This window comes from Bombus impatiens, unplaced genomic scaffold, assembly GCF_000188095.3.
Source record: "Bombus impatiens unplaced genomic scaffold, BIMP_2.2 scf_0197, whole genome shotgun sequence".
Classification (NCBI taxonomy): domain Eukaryota; kingdom Metazoa; phylum Arthropoda; class Insecta; order Hymenoptera; family Apidae; genus Bombus; species Bombus impatiens.
Window position 1 is genome coordinate 2,869,482 of NT_176616.1, and position 18,037 is coordinate 2,887,518.

Here is an 18,037-nt window from a genome sequence, read left to right on the forward strand (position 1 = left end):
GAATATAAAGAATTTCGACAACTCCACTAAACGAGTAGGCATATATATATATATATATATATAATATATAATATATAATCATAAGATATTATTTCTATACTCCATTATACTTCCATTATTTAGTAAAAAGTTTAAAGTAACCCTTTTTTACAATTATTTATTAGAACTTCGAATTTCGAATGATTATGAATCGTAAAAAATGATGACTATTAATATTTACGTATCTGTATTGAAATATAGATTATGGAATGTTAACCTAGAGACTTCCTCATATGACATCTTTCACGTGGCTTTAACAAACCCTAAGCAATTTTAAATACTTACGAGATTGTCTACGTCATGTATTGATTGTTAAATAGATATTAATTGTTTAAATATATTAAATACTTGTACCTATAATTTACTAAGAAAATGACGGTAAGTTACAGTATTATTTAAAATATCGTTCTTTTTCTCTTTTTTTACATCTTAACCATTCTGGATATGCAATTATTTCCGTATGATTTGTAATGTGTCATTGCATAACAAAGTCAATCAATAATTATCATTTTTTATAAAATTGCTTTATAACAATATGAGTACTAGGTAAAGTCATTCATTACATTTCTAGATAAAAAAAACTAAAGCAGCAACAAAAGGTGCAAAACAGATAGTGGAAGAAAATAAAACTACATTAAATTTTTATCAAAATATGATAATTGGAGCAATAGGAATATATTTTACTGTTACAATGTTGTTCTTTAACTTTACAACATTATCAACTGTGAGTTTTGTATTTAAGGTATTATTTTTATTTTTAAAGTGTACATATATAACAACATATATTATTCTATTATGTATTATGATTACAGACATTAACCATATTTTCTGCAATTGTATATATAGGAAGTTATCAGTTTATGAAATATATAGCACATGCAACATATTCAGAATCCGGACAGCTTTTAGATTCTGGAATTGATCTTAATATGGAAGGAGGTATAGCAGAGTAAATATCACAACATATTCTAATGATTTCTTCAAATAATATAACACTTTATTAGACTGTAACAGCTTTGATAAATATAATGACATTTTAATGTTATTTCAGACATGTAAAAGATTTAATTATATTAACTTCAGGAGTACAAGTACTCTCTCTTATATCAAATTACTTTTGGTTGTTATGGCTTCTTGTAAGTATACTTAGTAAATGATAGAAATATAAAATAGTACATTGACTCATCATAAATTACAAAACAATTTAAAATAACATTCTTACAATTTCCTCGCGATTTTCGAGTTAAAGTGTACATAAAATGTTTAAATAGATTATGAAATATTTTGTATTATTACAACAGGTACCATTCAGGGGAGGTTGGATGATATGGAAACAAATATTAGCTCCATGGTTTTTTGCCTCTACTCCAGAGCAACCTGAGATTAGTGAGAAGAAACAACGGAAGTTGGAAAAAAAGATGGCTAGACGGCATTAACATTTTGAATAGAAATAAGCATGCATTTTGAATAAATATTAAAAAATTTAATGGGTGTAGGATAAAGTTGAGCAACATTGTGAAACAAGACTGCTTATTATTTTACTTTTGTCTTAGCCTGCATTGTTTCCTACATTTTCTATGTTTATGAACAGATTATTTTCATGTCCTCTTATAAATTTATAAACTTTTACATAAATTATAAGGTCAACTTTTTACAAATTGAATAATATTTATGAACACTATCATATTAATTTTGGCAATTTTTGTATCTAAGAAAAGAAGTTTATGAAGTGTAATATAAAAATAAACTTTTTATAATTTTTAATGTTTTATATGTCGTTAACGACTTCTCTATGTCCAATTTCTAATTTTTGGATTAATTCATTTTATATATTACTAAAGTTATTATTCTGTGTGATAATTTAGAAAAAAATTATTTTTATACAACTTAAATGTAAGTAAGCAAAACATTCATTTCATATGTACATACGTATATATACACATATATGTATTTATAAAAACAAATTATATTTATTACACGACAAATAGTAGTCTATATGTAAACAAGTAACATAAATTAAATACTTTTATTTGGCTTTAATGAAAATTAAATATAATACTAAATGGAATGTACTCATCACCTATTTTATATTGTTTTTCTTTATATATATATATATATATATATCGCAAAAAAGTGCATCACAGTTTATTGAAATACAGTGGTCCATATACCACATTGGCTTGTTATGTTACTGTTATGTATAGTTATAAATGTACAATTTTTGCAATATTGCAATGTACTAAATTTTTATTTTCACTATAAAATTGCACAGCAAATGAATACTTCCTAACTGTATGCTTCTTTTCTATGAAGAATTATTGTTATATGTCATACTATATGCCAATATTACTTGGAAAGAACTTTTCATTTTTACTAAAGTTTCAGTAACAAAATAAGAATATGATAAAATGCTGTTTACAAGCTTAAAATATTTATGATTTAAGGAGTATCTACATCTAAACCTTTCTTTTTTCTGTAATCATGTTCTGATTGATACCCAGGTGGATGATTATGATCATGTACACCTGTAGGCATAAATCTTTCTGCAATAACCGCACATTTACCTTTACAACCACGATGCTGTTCAGCACATCTATAATGAGACCTATTCAATCCCTCAGAGCGAGAAGTCAAATTGTAAACATAACCCTCATGCACTAATTGTGGTCGACCTCGTGCAGAAAGCCTGTAAATTACTGGTTCAACATCTATAATGTTAAAATATAATATTAAGACTAAATTTTATTAGTTACTAAGTTTTTTAAATTTTATTAATTTCAGAATATTATTTCTATGTTAATCTTAAACCACCTATATATTTGATATCTATATACATCCTCTACCTTGCTGAGTTGAATTTTCTCTTGAATTTTCAGTATTCAAGGGAAAAGGTAGCAAAGGGCTATCATCACTTTTATTATGATCATTGATTTTTATAGTAGGAATATTAATATTTTCTTCCTCATCTACAATTTCATTTGTCTCATTATTTGTGTCAGTCGTCAAAAACAAAACTTCGTGATTATCATTATCCACTTTCTCATTAGATAGATCATGAATATTTTCTGTTGTTAAGGACATATCTTGTTTTTTTCTCTTGTAACTTTTTTTTGTTATGTCATGGGATCTCTTTCTTCTATCTATCATTTCTATTTCTTTGGAAGTTCTATTTATTGTACTTAAATTTGATTGAGCAACATTTTGTATATTACAATCAATATCTGATTGAATATCACAACTAGGAAACGATTTTGTGCTATTTGTATCTTCTGTTGTGAGTCCTCTTATCTGTAATGTTTGTGCTACTTTTAGAAAAGTAGATAAATCTTCTTGATTGATATTTATTTCACCTTGATACATGAATTTCAATAGTGACTCAATTTCAGTATACTTCATGTCCTTAAGTATAATTACTGGATGTTGACAAGGATTTTCCTACAAAATAATTCTAAGAAGTTCTTTTCTGAACAATCACAACTGATATAGATATAGATATTTAACATGTAAAAAAGATAATTTATATACCTTAAATATATTTTTAAAGTATGGACTACATATTGACAGAACCAGTTTGTGTGCTTGTAACAATTGACCTTCCACTGCAAGTGTAACATCAACTAGATCATTTTCAGTAAGATGACTTAGAAACCCAGATGTTAAATTGTTAGAAAAATTGTTCCACTTTAAGGAGAATTGTTCTGACAACGAATTATTTGCCATGTTTATCTATAAATAATAGGAATTTCTTTAATAACACATTTCATTAAAGCTTAAGAATAAAATATATAATTATAAAATTAATAACTGCAAATTTAATAATTATTTATGTAATTACAAGAAAAATTCAATTCCTTCTGACTATTATAAAGTATTACTATATCTAAGTATTTAAAATATACAGAATTGTACATAGTACCTACAAGAAATATCTGTAGATATCAAAGAATACAAAGAATGGAAATATAATACTATGTTATGTGTTATGAATCATATCATGGTGACAAACATACTATTGATTTCGAAATAATCGCAGGTTTAAAACTGATAATAAGTGATAATAAAAAGAATATTCTGTGTAACATATATTAAATATATATTTTTGATATGTATAGAATAATTGTTATGCAGACAATTTAAAATAAAATTGGTTTAAACGAATAATAATGATAAAGATAATTTTAGCTGAAAATGAAAATGATGTTACCTTCGATAGATATGTGAGATATGCTTGCTAGAGAAGTAACATTTTTTTAAAAAGCATTCATAAAATTATATGAAATTCATTACACTATCAGTTATATAATTATACTTAGTTAAAAATTGTTACTTATTATAATTTTTAAAGTGTTAACATGAGTTAAAAGGTTTATAACTAAGAAATTAGAGCTGTATTCTTTTTAATGTCACGATTAAAAAATATATCGGTACATATCAGTACATATGTAATGTAAAATTTATGTAATAATATGTCATTACGTAAAATCTATTTTTAATAAATCAATTTTTTTAGGTATATTTTATAACACTGATAAATGACAAATCAGTAAGTTGTTTGTCAATAATGACAACATTTTTTGCTTATTTATTTAATTCACTTTTTAAGATATATAATACTAGGTAGTAGGAATTTAGTGTTATCCTCATAAATTTGAGTAACTTATATTTTAACTATTGGTAGCTTACTTATATTTACTCCTTTCATAAGCACGATCCATGAACATATGAACATACTCACGACATAATATATTAATATTTGTTATTACTATAGTATACTAAACTGTGAATATATCTATGTCTATGGCACCATCATATAAATAGGTCTCGATACTAATATATCGAAGCCTAGGGAAAACCGTCCGAAAATTGAATCATGAAAATCAACATGGTAGATAAGAAAGTTCTTATTCTGTGTATGTGTGACATACTATGAATGCTCAGATAGAAACAGAGATAGTCTACTCATCTCTGTTTGCCTCGAAAAAGCGAGAAACTTGTCCTCCATATTGATAGTGACTAGTGACTGCCGAAACCTGTGTATATGACTGCGTTCATAAGTGTGCATTATACTGAAGTTTGCAGAGTACAATTGCATACTTGTCGTTAGTCGCATGTAAGTTTACGTGTCCTATAAGCCACGTCAAAATATTTGATACAATGGTGAGTGTAATATTTATTCTATTATGAAAATTTATGTCACATAGAGTAACGTCACTTTTTATTATCCTTTTATTATATTTAATCCGATATTTTATGTTGTAGTACAGTTATAATTTTATGGAATCCTTTCCCAGCATTTCTTCACCAAAGATGTATATCTTCAAAACTTATTAATATTAAACTATATATTTATTTAATTGATAATATGTACATTTATATGTGTTTTACGTAATATTGTTTTTATAAAATCATTCATGCAAAAAGTTTTATTCTGCTTGAAGAAAATAGAAAACTGTAATTATATTTACATTAATTTTAATTTTGAAATTTGGAAACAGGTTTCATAAAGATATTTAAAAATTTGTATGTATGTCAAATAAATGAGAATAATTATTTGTTTTCCTAATAAAATCTTATTATTTTACTTTAGGTGGAAATCGAGTCTATGACAAGATATGTCTCTCCCATAAATCCTGCAATTTTTCCATTACTGGCAGTGGTGTTACTAGGAATTGGAATATTCTTTACAGCATGGTTCTTTGTTTATGAAGTTACTAGCACAAAATTTACAAGGGACATGTTTAAAGAATTATTAATCTCTCTAGTAGCAGCAATATTTTCTGGTTTTGGTATATTATTTTTACTCCTTTGGGTTGGAATTTATGTATAGGTACATTATTTTCTAAAAATTTAAGTCAATACAATTAAACTGTAATTTTTTATAATATTTATAAGTCTCACTTTTTTATTGCAGATTGATTCGATTAATGAGAAAAACTAATTTTAGGATTATGTGTAATAGCATTTAAGAAATTATATAATAATCTCACATCATTAGGAATAAAAACAATGTATTTTTACTAAATCGTGCAATGTAGTGATCAATCTATACATTTATCACACAGTGAACAAGCATTTATATTTTTTAATATGTATCTAAAGTCACTATTTGAGGTATATGACTTCTTTCCATAGTTTTAAAAAAGTCAATTAAAAACTACACACTTTTTACACATTTTTAAATACATTACATTTTGAAATATAATTTCGTAAAACAAAGATATTTATTTTTAGTATAATTGTTTAAACCTTCATTCGTTCATTTTGTGTGTGTATATATATATATATGTATGTGTTTGTGTATGTTTTTTGTTCAGTTTTATGTATAAAAGTTTTACGTTCAAGTCCTTTGTTATGAACAAAATGTATACAACATGAAACAAAAATACATCACTGTATATATAGCATACAATTTCTATAACGAGGATGCTTCTTTTTTATAACATATATCTCTATCCCTCTATTATTGTGGGATTTATATAGTTTGTTTTGCGTACATCATTTGTAATAAAATAAAATATTGAATAGTGTAACTTCGTAAAAATTGAGTATAATGTTTAACCAGCCAAACCCGCTTTTTGGCGACAGCGTTGCATAAGTGCTCTCAGCATAAATTGTCTGCGTGAAAGCTGTCGCACTTGTTTCAAAAATGCATCTAAATCTATGATACCACAACGTAAAGCTTCACCCAAATAATATATAGCATCTTCTGTGGCTGCTTCTTCCGCAAACGCGTTTAACATTCTACAATTGTACAAAAAACAATAATGTTACTTAAAAGAATTGAAAACAAATAACTATTTAAAAATACATACTGTTTATAAAGTGGTGCGATCGTTGTAACAGCTTCATCAACATCTATTGACTGATTGTCAGAAAGTTTTGCAATTTCTTTTTCCAATTCAGCTTCTTTGTCTTGGAGTATAGTTATATTTTTTTCAAGTTCGGCTTTCTCTTTTTTTAATCTTTCGAACAAGTCGGTAAGATGGGTAAATCCGCTTGTGAGTTCTTGTTGTGTTCGACGTAACGTTTCCAGCTCGGCTACCAATTGTGAGAACTGTTCTTTAAGTCTTCGTCTTAATTTATCTTCTACTGCTGACAATAAAGATGCTCTAATATGTTCTTCTGTAATTGTACCTGATGCACCAGCTGTGGCAGGCACTGTTGGTGACTTGAAAATTGTAAAAAGGAGATGAGTACTAATAATGTATATTATTTACCTGTTAAAAATTATAACTTACTGGCTGTGTTGATGGAGGATATGGAAAGGAACCAGTACATCCCTGTGATGGATAATTTGATGCACTTCCTCCATATGAACCGTACGAGCCCTGGTATGGAAACCCAGAAGATGTAGTAGACATGTATGGAGAATAAATATTACTCCCACCTGGATACTGCGAATTTTGTGGATATGGTGGGAAATTAGAACCAGGTATATGTGTTCCACTTCCAGGTACAGGCATGAAAGCTATATAAAATTGTATTCTTTAATAATAGAATTTTCTTTAATAATAGAATAATAGAATTTTCATGTGAATATTTAAAAATGACAAATACTTACGTTGTACTGGATAAGGTGTAGAACTTGTTTGTATACCTTGTCGTGGTTTAGCATAAACAGGTGGTTGGTCTCCAAATGTTACAATCATTATTTGAATTAGACTAAGTAAATCAGATGAGTGCTAAACATAATAATGATACACTACTATAATGATATCATAAGATAATGGATAATAAGACATAACTATATACAAGTTACTTACTGGCACCCAATCATGAAGATATGGTAAATAAATTTTCCCATTATGATCAACAAACATGCTCACTTTAATGTCCATATCAGCAGTAGGCTTAACATAGCACATAGGTGCATTATTAGGATGTGTATCCATTAACCATATACATATAGGAATGTTGTAATAGGTACCTAAAATCAATATAACATAAAAATTTGTTTTGTACTTCTTCAATTGCTTTTTACAGAAGTATCTAATTATATCACCTTTAAAAGAGACAGGTATTGTTCCTTGTAAATTAAACAATTCTTTGCGTGATCCATCATTAAATACTGTTATAAGATAAAATACATTAGCAATAAATTAATGAATTCATGTTTCTTATATTTATTTTTATATATTATTATAAAGTTGGAAATAAATACATTCTTTTTTAAAGAAGATACATTTCTTACACTTACCAAATGGTTCTACATTATATTTTAGACCCTTATAAAGACTCAAAACTTTCATGACATGTTTCTTAGTGATGTCAGCATTTTGATACTTAAAGATAAGATACATTTTATAAATATCATTGAAGTGTATGTATTAGAAATAATATTAAAAATATATGTATATACTCCAAAAAAATATACAGTACACACCTTTGATAAGCTTTGCTTTATTTTCCCTTCATCTAGAGATGTCATTTTCACCATCTAACCTCGTATTTTAGAATTACTGAATATAAGAAAGATAAATAAAACGACGCTTTTCTCTTTAAAGTACGAATGATTTTCTACCGATGTTAAATATCAAAATTTCTTAACAATGAATATTCTACGGAGCAATTATATTACCGTGTTATCTTTCGTTATACGTATTTGAAAGCTTCAGACTTACATTACTGTCAACCTTACATGCATATAATGAAATGTTGTTTAATTTTTTCTACTGCTACAATTTGTAAGTAAATAAACTGAGTTGATTCATTCGTCTGTCACTTAAAGTGTCTTGAACATTACAATACCATGATTCGGTATTACTTGTTACATACTTTGAATCAAGGAACAGAGAAAATTATTGAAAGGAGGTTGCAATAATCATCGACTCCTCAATAACGAGTTAGTGCTGCCCCCGGATATATGTATACCGGACATTTTAAAATCACGCAAAGAGAAAAACTAAGAATATGTTAAATTCCTTGTTATTTATTGCCACATACAATAAGAAGAGTTATAATATAAAATTTTAAAAAATGAGGACATTTTTTATGAATCTATGAATGATAAAGAGAATATTTTAACGAGAAGAAACTGTTAGACAAGAAATATTTCTGAAACAATACAAATTTGATAATTACTACTTTTGATAATTTGCAGTTGTTTATGTTTATGGTTTAAACATCTTTTATATTATTATAAAAGTTAAAAAAATGTATGTATTATGTCAAATGTTTACAACAATCAAACCTTGCTTAACTAATATAGTTTATAAATATTTAAAACGATAAAAGGAAGATTAAATATAGAATAACTGTATTTATTAATTATTCATTACCAAATTTTTTAGAAGTTAGATAAGGAATTAAAATATAGTAATAAAGATGTATTCATCATTTATGTTATTACAATTGTATTAATATGTACACTGTTTCTGTACATACAAGCTAGAAGAATCTTCGGTATTATATTCTTATATTTTTTATTGATCGATACATTACGATATATCGTAACATTAAAATAACAAAATGATTGAGAGTTGTAATTAAACTTTTATAGACCGTAATTTATCAAGATTTAAGTTTCAGACTCTATCTTCTCCTTTGTTTCGTTATTTTCGGATGTATTTCTATTTTTTTCTTCAGATTTTGATTCTTTGTCAGATTTCTTTTCTTTACTAGATTTTTTTTCGCTCTTTTCTTTATCAACCTTATCACCCTCATTCTTTTTGCCATTATCCGATTTATCTTTGCTTCTTCTATCTTTGTCTTTATCTCTCGATTTTTCTGAATACTTTGATTTCGAGGATCTGGACTTAGATTTAGATCTTGACCGTCTAGACTTGGATTTTGAACGTTTACTTCGAGATCGAGAACGGCTCCTTCGACGAGGAGATCTTTTTTTGCGATCTTTGGATTTAGATCTTGATCTACGTGATCGAGAACGTCGAGATCTGGAGCGGGAACGATGTCGGCCACGAGAGCTACTTCTTCTACGAGAAGGTGACTTTCGTCTACGATCTTTAGAACGAGAACGTTTCGAACGAGATCTTGATCTTCGTCGATGACGTGATCGTGAACGTCTGTGACGAGAACGTGATCTTTTGCGCGATCTGGACCGTCTACTACGTCCTCTTGATCTCGACCGAGATTTTCGGCTACGAGAACCGCTACGGCTTCGTTTGTCCTTTGACAGCATTCCGATCATTGGATCTATCGCAGCCGAAATTAAATTGTGAGCTTCCTTTACCCGGGACATAGCTTCTTCTATTTCTTTTTGTGCTGCTTCATTACTTTTTGCTTCAGGTTTTGCTATTGCTTGAGTCGAATGATAAATTTTAATTGGTCTGTCCATAAGCAGCTTTCCATTCAATAATAATGCAGAAACTACAGCAGCTTGTTCAGAGAGTTCTACTAATGCATAGTGCTCTGTATCTGAATCTCTAGTACACATGCGTAAATACTTCACTTCAACATTGTTATTACTGAAAAAATCTAGTAAGTGATCTGTTGTCACAGAAGGATCTAAATTGGCAAGGACAAGCGTTCTTCTTATTTCTTCAATCCTTCTGCTATCTAAATGGCCAGGTAAATGTGGATAAGGTGGTAATCCGTTTGCCTCTAATTTTGGATCCATAGTGGTAATAACATGATTTGGAGGAATCCCTTCTATTGCATTTACAACATTTGGTGGCAATTTGGGCTCAGAAGGATAAAGACCTATGAATAAAAATTATATACATATATAGAACTAAAAATGAAGTTTACGGAAGGATGATATAAGATAAAAATTTGATTATCATTAATGTTTACCTGGAACAACTGTACCATTATTTGTCAATTCAAGGGCTCTTTGTTCATCTGGAATGTCTCCATTCTGGTAAGGTATTACAATCAATGCACGATCAATAAAAACAGTGTTTGTCATATGTTGAGCAACTGCAACGCATCCCTGGTCGTGAAATTTTATGTAGCAAATACGGGATTGAACAGGTACTGCAACGTCCCGTATAGTAGGATATAATCTAATATCTTCTATCTTTCCGAGGTACCCGAATAAAGTTTGCATTTGATCTTTTGTCGCTTGAGGTGCAATATTTGTCACCTGTACTACTTTTGTAGATCCAACCGCCATTCTTTTCTCAATTTTGTAAAAAATCTCTTTAATATACTCGAAAGAGGTTAGGTTTCTGAAGGATACGGCTTCAATACTAATTCTGCATGCGAACGAATTGTACACGCTACGCGAAAAAATTAATTTAATTGATACATTACGGCAAAAAATGGACGAACATGATATTAGTTATGTGTTTTTTACTTTTTCATATCAGATTAAGGTTCCAACGTTGTAGTATTCTTTCATTCTATATAACTCGTACATTCTTTGCGTCTTCTCGACAATTTCATAGCGACGTTGGGGGCATGAACTATAAAACTCTAGATGTTTTTCATGTAGCTTATCCTTAGGAAGATTTATCATTAGTCGATAACAGATGTTTATAGATATTTTGTAATAATTTATATATTTCTACAACTTTATTTGAAAAATATCCGTTTTTTAAATCTAAAAGTCCAGTTTATGCATATACATTTGGAATATGTATGGTATATATATGTATATATATATATATATATATAATTTATATATACATTTATGAAATATCACGCTATACAATACATACCTATCCTACATTACACTTGTGTACATGTAGCCGTGATCGCAGCTCGCATATATCGTACGGAAATGAAAATGAAATTTATGTATGTAAGCACATAGTAGTTTAATTAATCTTAATCTGTCTTAATATCAGTATATAGAATTTATTTTACTCTTACAAAACCTCGATAATTAATTAATTATGCAAATTTAATAGTTTTAATAGCTTTATCTGTCAATATAAAAACAGCATTATATTTTACAGTATATGTAAACAGAGGGGAGTATAGTTTCATTGCCTATCTATAAATGGATGTAACTAAAAATGTAAAGATGCAAATATTCACTATCGAATCATTTATTTCACGTATCTTATTATTGCGCACAATTAACTACTTATTTATGTGATACGACATATGTATAATTTTTCATTTTTGAGGTTATACACGGAATTAATAAAAGTTTGTATTATCTTTTCATGTATAAGGGTTCAATATTTTTTATTTCTTTCTCAACATACAACCGGGGTATGCAAATAGTTGTAAATGCATACAAAACACATAAAACCTTCAAAACGGGTGCATAATAAGATTTTTGTATTTGCATAATAATAATTCATGAATTATATAAATATATATTATGTATATAGGAACACGAACAAACACTGTGTTCATTAACAGGGTGTTCACAAGGCAGTCAATTCGACGTCATCAAACATTCATTTATATAATATAAACATTCTCTTTTTTTAGACGTTAAATTCGCATATTTCAATGTTAGAAATGTTCATTTTTACATTCATTCGCTCTTGAGCAGTACATATTTCTGATATGTATTTCCTTGTTATCAATTAACGTATGCTCGTATTTTCCTTTCAACTGCGATTTTTGATACATTTTCATTTCTCTTCAACTTTTTCTTAGCTTGTTAATAAAAGATGAGATAATGCTGCTTAAAGAGGATATGCAAAGATATATAATCGCGTCAGCGGAAGAATATTTCACAGTACATATCAGCGTTTTTTAAAGATTGAAAGACTTTTTCAGGTTTACATAGTTATTATACATATGTATCTATCTGAATTTTTATGATTATATCGAATGTCTCAATCATTTTTTATATAGTTCATAAATAACGTCATTTCTCGCGTTCTACTAAATTTTCTTGATTTAATAGTGGATATTTTAACAAAGGTTTGATATGATTAAAACTGTAGTCTCTTATTATCCATAGATATGTAACTAGATGCAGGATATGTATAGATTTGATAGATATGATATACAATATGTATACATGTATATTATTTGTTTTTACTTTTTTTTTCCTGAATTTGGTCTTTGATATTGTAATAATCTGCTCTTCAATAAATTTTGCATCTGACTACGGTCGTTGATTGAACTGCATCATCTTTTACCAATATTTTAAGAAAAATATGAGTACAAGCACCCGTATTGGCCATTTAGATAAGAAGTGGTGTACAAACTACAAAGCATAGAGTTTGTTATTGTAAAAAATTATGTACATACATACAAGACATAATGTAGAAGATATTTTGTTTAGATTCACTTCTATTCTTTAAAATATCTTTCCACAATTGTTAAAAATCTTTGGACAATGTTTTCTCGCGATGATCACGTACGGAACATCGTTATTTACGTCCACTTTTTCGAATTTGCTAAATTTATTCCACACGTGAATGGTCATCGCCTTGTCCACGATCTGCATCGTTGTGTTCTTGTCCTTTGTTTCAAAATATATCTTCCATTTCTCGTAGTGGATCGGATAAAAGGTCGATGGAGAGAAAACTTTAAAGCCATGACACCGACTTGTTGTCATGTCACGAACCTGGGAGAAGATAAAATGTTATATATTCGTTTCTTCAAAGTTAAATCAACGAATAATTTGAAATATCGAATCTTGTACATTTAACAAAATATTGAAGAAGTTTCCCGTATCGTATAATCATTATTTTCTAACTACATATAATATAATAGCATAGTACGCAATATGTAATAAAGATAAATTATCAATTTTCCTGAATATCATATTTAGATCTGCTGACTTCGTTCATTTATATATTATTAATATATATATCAATATATATAATATATATATTATTACTTTGAAGAATAAAATTCGTATTCGATACTTATTCCACTTTACGTTATAGCGACAATGCCGCCGTAAAAAAATAATACTTTTCAACGAATCAAATTGTTGTACAAGTATCAAATTATTGTACTCACGTATTTAGTTGAACAGAGTTTTTGCAACGTTCTAGTGATCACACCAGGACCATTGTTACCCCAGACGTCACCTCGGAAGTTCGCTCGCATATCGCGAATGCAGGCATCTGCCATACGACGACCCAACTCTGTAACGTCAAATCCCATAACACCGGCAGCAACATTTTTCCAGTCTTCGGCACCAGCAAAATTTGTTAAACGTTCGAGGGATCTGACACAAGCGTTTCGTACGATATATTATTGATTGATTTTGTAATTATAAATATTGTAATCTATCAGAATCCATGAAAACATGCATGATTTCCTTGTTTTTTTACATGTAAAGTAAACATAACATAAATAAACAAAGCATTCCTCTTGTTTAATGTAGCAAGTACGCAAATAGCAAGCAACTCACAACTCTACTACACTTAATACGAGATTAATAGGGATGCGCGAGATACCGAAAATATTGAGACGAGTCGGGCCGAAAAATCTTTTCAGGATTGAGACGGATTTAGAAGCAATTTCGGGGCTTGAGAATCTTGGGATTCCCAAAAATTTCGAAAATCCGATATACATTTGCAGTAATTTCAAACTTCTTTCACAAAATAAGTTTCCTTCCTTTCGATTTTAAAACATATAAAATGACGATAAATATGCAGAATAACGAAGCCACCTTCAATTTCTATCGAATTTATGAATTCATAGAATCAATTCTAATCGAAACCATGGTCGTATTAAACAAAACTAGTTCTCGAGATTCTCGGGAATCTCGAGATTTTCAATCTCCGAGATACTTTCGGTATTCATCCAACCCGAATCGATCTCTTCCTGAACCGTCTCGAACACCGGGATCCCGACATTTTTTGGACTTTGCACACCCATAGAGCCTATACAATGAAAACTTCCTCTTTCGTGAATAATATTTACACGAAATATACTCATGACGGATTTCTCAATATTCTCGTGAATTTGTCATTTTACAGTTATCAGAATATATGAACATGAATTTAGAGTCACGTTATTCTAAACTCACTGACAATAAATATTTAAGAAGTAGATATTTAACAGTGCTATATAATTGCGCTTACGCGATGACAACAACATCCAGATCCAAATATATTCCTCCATATTTCCAAAGGGTCAGGTATCTGAGAATATCTGACATATGACTTCTTGGCCAATAACTTTTTTTCAATATGCCACTACTATACCATAGATGCAGAGGCGTGTCCCTCATGTATTTTTCAGGTTTAATATGCCTGATCCGAACGTTCGAATAGGTTTGCAGTTGATTGAACATTTCTCTTGATTGATCCGAAATCTTCGAAGGGGAGATAAACAGCAAATACACGTTCATACTTGGATTCATTTTAGCCGCGGATTCGACGGCACATGCTTGACGAGCGTTCAGCACCAAACCATCTTTGTCGAAGCAGGATGTCTCGTGGAAGAAGATATTTCTATCCGTCATTGGTTTATCTGTTGTCGATTAGTATAAAGGACATATAGTTATACGGTTACAAAATTTGCTAGTAAAATGGTAAAAGATCCTGATAAGCAGTCTTAAAACAATATAAATGATAAGATATAGTAAAAAGCATCGGTTATTTTTCATTTAAAATGTTAATCGCGTGATTGTATAGACACGCTCTAAATTGTTATTATCAATTTAGGTGATAATATTAGGAGTATGAGATATATCATTAATGTTTGGTTTTTTTAGTATCACGAGGGATTTAAATTAAAACAATTAGCTTGAAGCATTTGGGTGTACCAGGCACGTCTACATAACAACAAAGAATAACATGGTGAAAAATATTATTGAAATATTAATTGAAAATTCTTCTTCTTTCAATGATAATTTCATAATAATTCGCGATAATACTTCCCTCGAAATTTTACATTAAATCTTGAACACTTTTTAGGGTATTAATTATGTTACGGAAATAACTACCGATTAGACAATTCTTATCTTGAAGTTATATGATTTTTATCTCGTAGAGAAAGAAGACAAATTTACATTGGAATTTGTATTTCGTCCTTGGACAAAAACATTTGTTTATTGAGTCAAGCACTATCAACGCCAGCTATCTAGCCTCAAGAAGATGAATAGCGAGGCACAAGCGCAATTTTGCTAGCCTGAAAAATGTCTTACAATTAGTTAATGATCCCCCGCCTCCCATGTAAGTAGGGAGAAAGTTGCGTTGTTACATAATGCCTTAGAAGGGATGGTCCGATCCTAATCAACTTTGTCTAATTTTTGAAGCAAAATTAGTTCCACCCACCCAGGACCTGCTCTTTAGCTTCACGAGTTTGGCTGATGAGTCAGTCTTCTGCGATAAGCTAAGGCAAACATACAGAGAATGAAAAAAAATGCATCCAAAATTCTTCCGAGTTGCCTTCTTGCACCAAAGAAACAACGACGTACGTATATAAATACACTTCAATCGACACAATTCACAGGAAGAGATAAAATGTGTGTAAGATTAGTTGTTCCGATTAGAAACACCGTAGAGATGTTTCATTGGAATATTATGAAATAGATGATTTGTAGTAAGGCAGTTGTTACATGTATTATAAGGTAAGCAATATCAATTACAAGGGATGATCGTAATTAAATAAGATAAATTAAATTTAACTAACCTAACTGCGGATCAAAATCCGGAAGGCCATCCGGCGCGCCTTCTTCTTCGTAACACGTGATGTCGTTCCAAACACCAATCACGAACGGTGATATGTGTTGAATGAAACCGTTATCGGTGGAAATCATCAGGATGAAAATTACGATGGTGCACAGGAAGCCGAGGACAAACCTCTTTTTCATTTTCCTTGAATGACAGCCGATTACAACTTACAATAGTTTTACTAGTTATGCTGAGTGGTCAGCAACATTAGTATATATGCGTATAACTAGTCAAAAAGGTCTCCGTGCACCCTTCAAAACAGAATAACTTTCTTAATATTGAATCAAGCAACGTAGTCTTATTTTTGATATGATAGAAAGATTAGTTTAATAGGCGACGAGTAAAAAATATTTTGAAAGAATTGCAATTGGTCGAAATCCGTGTACCTGGTTACTCAACGAGTTGGGTAGTAACAGCTCTAGCCCCTGTCCTCTTTTCAAATTAGTTCATCTCACAGAATCAATAAACCGGGGATTGATTCTGTCGTTCTGCTTGTTCTGCGCGTATCGTTCAAGGAACATAACGTCGTACACTTGTATCGAAGTAATTGGCTTTTTTCCACAAACACTACTAAAACTACTTGATTACTTTCGTCAATACACATCATTTTTGGCTGGCTACACTAACGACACTCTGCCAATAAACATTCATCTCCCAGCACTTTTCCAGAAAATTTTCAGTCAAATATTTTTTTCTATTCTTTCCTTGTCATTGTGAAAAAAAATATGAAGGTTGTCATTCACTGATACACTGGACGTATGAATAAAATATGTGAAACTTTAGAATGTAAACGTTTCCATCATGTGTAACGTATAGGTTTAACTTATTATTCAAGGCTGTCGTAACGATCGTAGAGACAATTTTGCCAGTAAATTAACAATTTCGTATTTATATTTCTTTGCTCGATACTGTACGCGAGTAACACGTCTATCGTCTGTACGTGGTCGAACTGGTGGTCGCGCGCATGCGAAATGAAACCTAAACGTACATTGCGCGATCAACATTTTGCTGAAGACGGAGATTCCTTGTCTGCAGATAACTAGAAAATTATGAATTATCTTTTGCAAATTGTATCGTGCTATTGTATCGGTCATCTTTGTTATAATTTATGTTTTCAGTCATTTTTCAAAATCTATTATGGATTTCCTTAATTACTATTCTTTACTTGTTGATAAATAATATTGATAGAATCTTATTGACAGCTAATAGATTTTAGAGCCTCTAGATGTTCATATTGTTGAAAGACATAGTTTTAAATTTATTGTAATACCTACTTCTTTAGTAATTTCCCTGGATGTTTTCAGAAATCAAAAACTAATTATAAAGGGCTTGTTCCTCTCTATACAGGGTGGGTCGGAAATCATAGTCCAACCGGCCTCGGGGTGATTCTAACATGGAAACATAATTAAAAAGGGTAGAATAACATTTTCTTATATGTAGCTTCGTTTCTGAAAAAATCGAGTTAAAAACTTTACGAATATATTTTA

At 29.8% G+C, this 18,037-nt stretch overlaps 6 protein-coding genes across 15 annotated transcripts; 2 read left to right on the forward strand and 4 right to left on the reverse strand.

Annotated features, from left to right (window-relative positions):
• Nucleotides 1-171: 171 nt before the first annotated feature.
• LOC100750074 (transmembrane protein 208) lies at nt 172-1,580 on the forward strand. Its single transcript, XM_003487685.4, has 5 exons — nt 172-417; nt 611-763; nt 852-988; nt 1,091-1,175; nt 1,341-1,580. Exons 1-5 carry the CDS (start codon nt 412-414, stop codon nt 1,473-1,475), a joined length of 516 nt encoding a protein of 171 aa, XP_003487733.1. The 5' UTR covers nt 172-411; the 3' UTR covers nt 1,476-1,580.
• A 522-nt stretch (nt 1,581-2,102) lies between these two features.
• LOC100750192 (protein abrupt) lies at nt 2,103-4,961 on the reverse strand. 5 transcript variants are annotated; one of them, XM_012382909.3, is made up of 4 exons: nt 4,775-4,961; nt 3,565-3,765; nt 2,883-3,474; nt 2,103-2,747 (listed from the first exon to the last, which is right to left on the reverse strand). In XM_012382909.3, the coding sequence occupies exons 2-4, from the start codon at nt 3,757-3,759 to the stop codon at nt 2,479-2,481; spliced, it is 1,056 nt and encodes a 351-aa protein (XP_012238332.1). In that variant the 5' UTR covers nt 3,760-3,765; nt 4,775-4,961; the 3' UTR covers nt 2,103-2,478. The 5 variants fall into 5 exon arrangements, with proteins under 5 accessions (XP_012238332.1, XP_012238333.1, XP_003487735.1 ...); XM_012382910.3 differs by having other exon boundaries at nt 4,723-4,858; XM_003487687.4 differs by lacking the exon at nt 4,775-4,961 and adding an exon at nt 4,244-4,368.
• A 7-nt stretch (nt 4,962-4,968) lies between these two features.
• LOC100740529 (transmembrane protein 258) lies at nt 4,969-6,255 on the forward strand. The gene is made up of 3 exons (XM_003487691.4): nt 4,969-5,196; nt 5,627-5,866; nt 5,951-6,255. Exons 1-2 carry the CDS (start codon nt 5,194-5,196, stop codon nt 5,864-5,866), a joined length of 243 nt encoding a protein of 80 aa, XP_003487739.1. The 5' UTR covers nt 4,969-5,193; the 3' UTR covers nt 5,951-6,255.
• LOC100740168 (tumor susceptibility gene 101 protein) lies at nt 6,035-8,832 on the reverse strand. 3 transcript variants are annotated; one of them, XM_033319639.1, is made up of 9 exons: nt 8,815-8,832; nt 8,423-8,498; nt 8,237-8,321; nt 8,042-8,107; nt 7,803-7,966; nt 7,601-7,721; nt 7,278-7,507; nt 6,852-7,207; nt 6,035-6,780 (listed from the first exon to the last, which is right to left on the reverse strand). In XM_033319639.1, exons 2-9 carry the CDS (start codon nt 8,474-8,476, stop codon nt 6,594-6,596), a joined length of 1,263 nt encoding a protein of 420 aa, XP_033175530.1. In that variant the 5' UTR covers nt 8,477-8,498; nt 8,815-8,832; the 3' UTR covers nt 6,035-6,593. The 3 variants fall into 3 exon arrangements, with proteins under 3 accessions (XP_033175530.1, XP_003487736.1, XP_012238329.1); XM_003487688.4 differs by having other exon boundaries at nt 8,661-8,822; XM_012382906.3 differs by lacking the exon at nt 8,815-8,832 and adding an exon at nt 8,642-8,808.
• A 485-nt stretch (nt 8,833-9,317) lies between these two features.
• Nucleotides 9,318-11,410, reverse strand: LOC100740285 (probable splicing factor, arginine/serine-rich 7). 2 transcript variants are annotated; one of them, XM_033319638.1, is made up of 3 exons: nt 11,297-11,410; nt 10,792-11,219; nt 9,318-10,698 (listed from the first exon to the last, which is right to left on the reverse strand). In XM_033319638.1, the coding sequence occupies exons 1-3, from the start codon at nt 11,302-11,304 to the stop codon at nt 9,557-9,559; spliced, it is 1,578 nt and encodes a 525-aa protein (XP_033175529.1). In that variant the 5' UTR covers nt 11,305-11,410; the 3' UTR covers nt 9,318-9,556. The 2 variants fall into 2 exon arrangements, with proteins under 2 accessions (XP_033175529.1, XP_003487737.1); XM_003487689.4 differs by having other exon boundaries at nt 10,792-11,407.
• Nucleotides 11,411-11,977: 567 nt separating this feature from the next.
• Nucleotides 11,978-17,518, reverse strand: LOC100740409 (lactosylceramide 4-alpha-galactosyltransferase). 3 transcript variants are annotated; one of them, XM_012382942.3, is made up of 5 exons: nt 16,937-17,518; nt 16,510-16,801; nt 14,955-15,345; nt 13,882-14,092; nt 11,978-13,480 (listed from the first exon to the last, which is right to left on the reverse strand). In XM_012382942.3, the coding sequence occupies exons 2-5, from the start codon at nt 16,688-16,690 to the stop codon at nt 13,211-13,213; spliced, it is 1,053 nt and encodes a 350-aa protein (XP_012238365.1). In that variant the 5' UTR covers nt 16,691-16,801; nt 16,937-17,518; the 3' UTR covers nt 11,978-13,210. The 3 variants fall into 3 exon arrangements, with proteins under 3 accessions (XP_012238365.1, XP_012238366.1, XP_024221887.1); XM_012382943.3 differs by lacking the exon at nt 16,937-17,518 and adding an exon at nt 16,022-16,209 and having other exon boundaries at nt 16,510-16,648; XM_024366119.2 differs by lacking the exon at nt 16,937-17,518 and having other exon boundaries at nt 14,955-16,005; nt 16,078-16,652.
• Between the last annotated feature and the right edge of the window lie 519 nt (nt 17,519-18,037).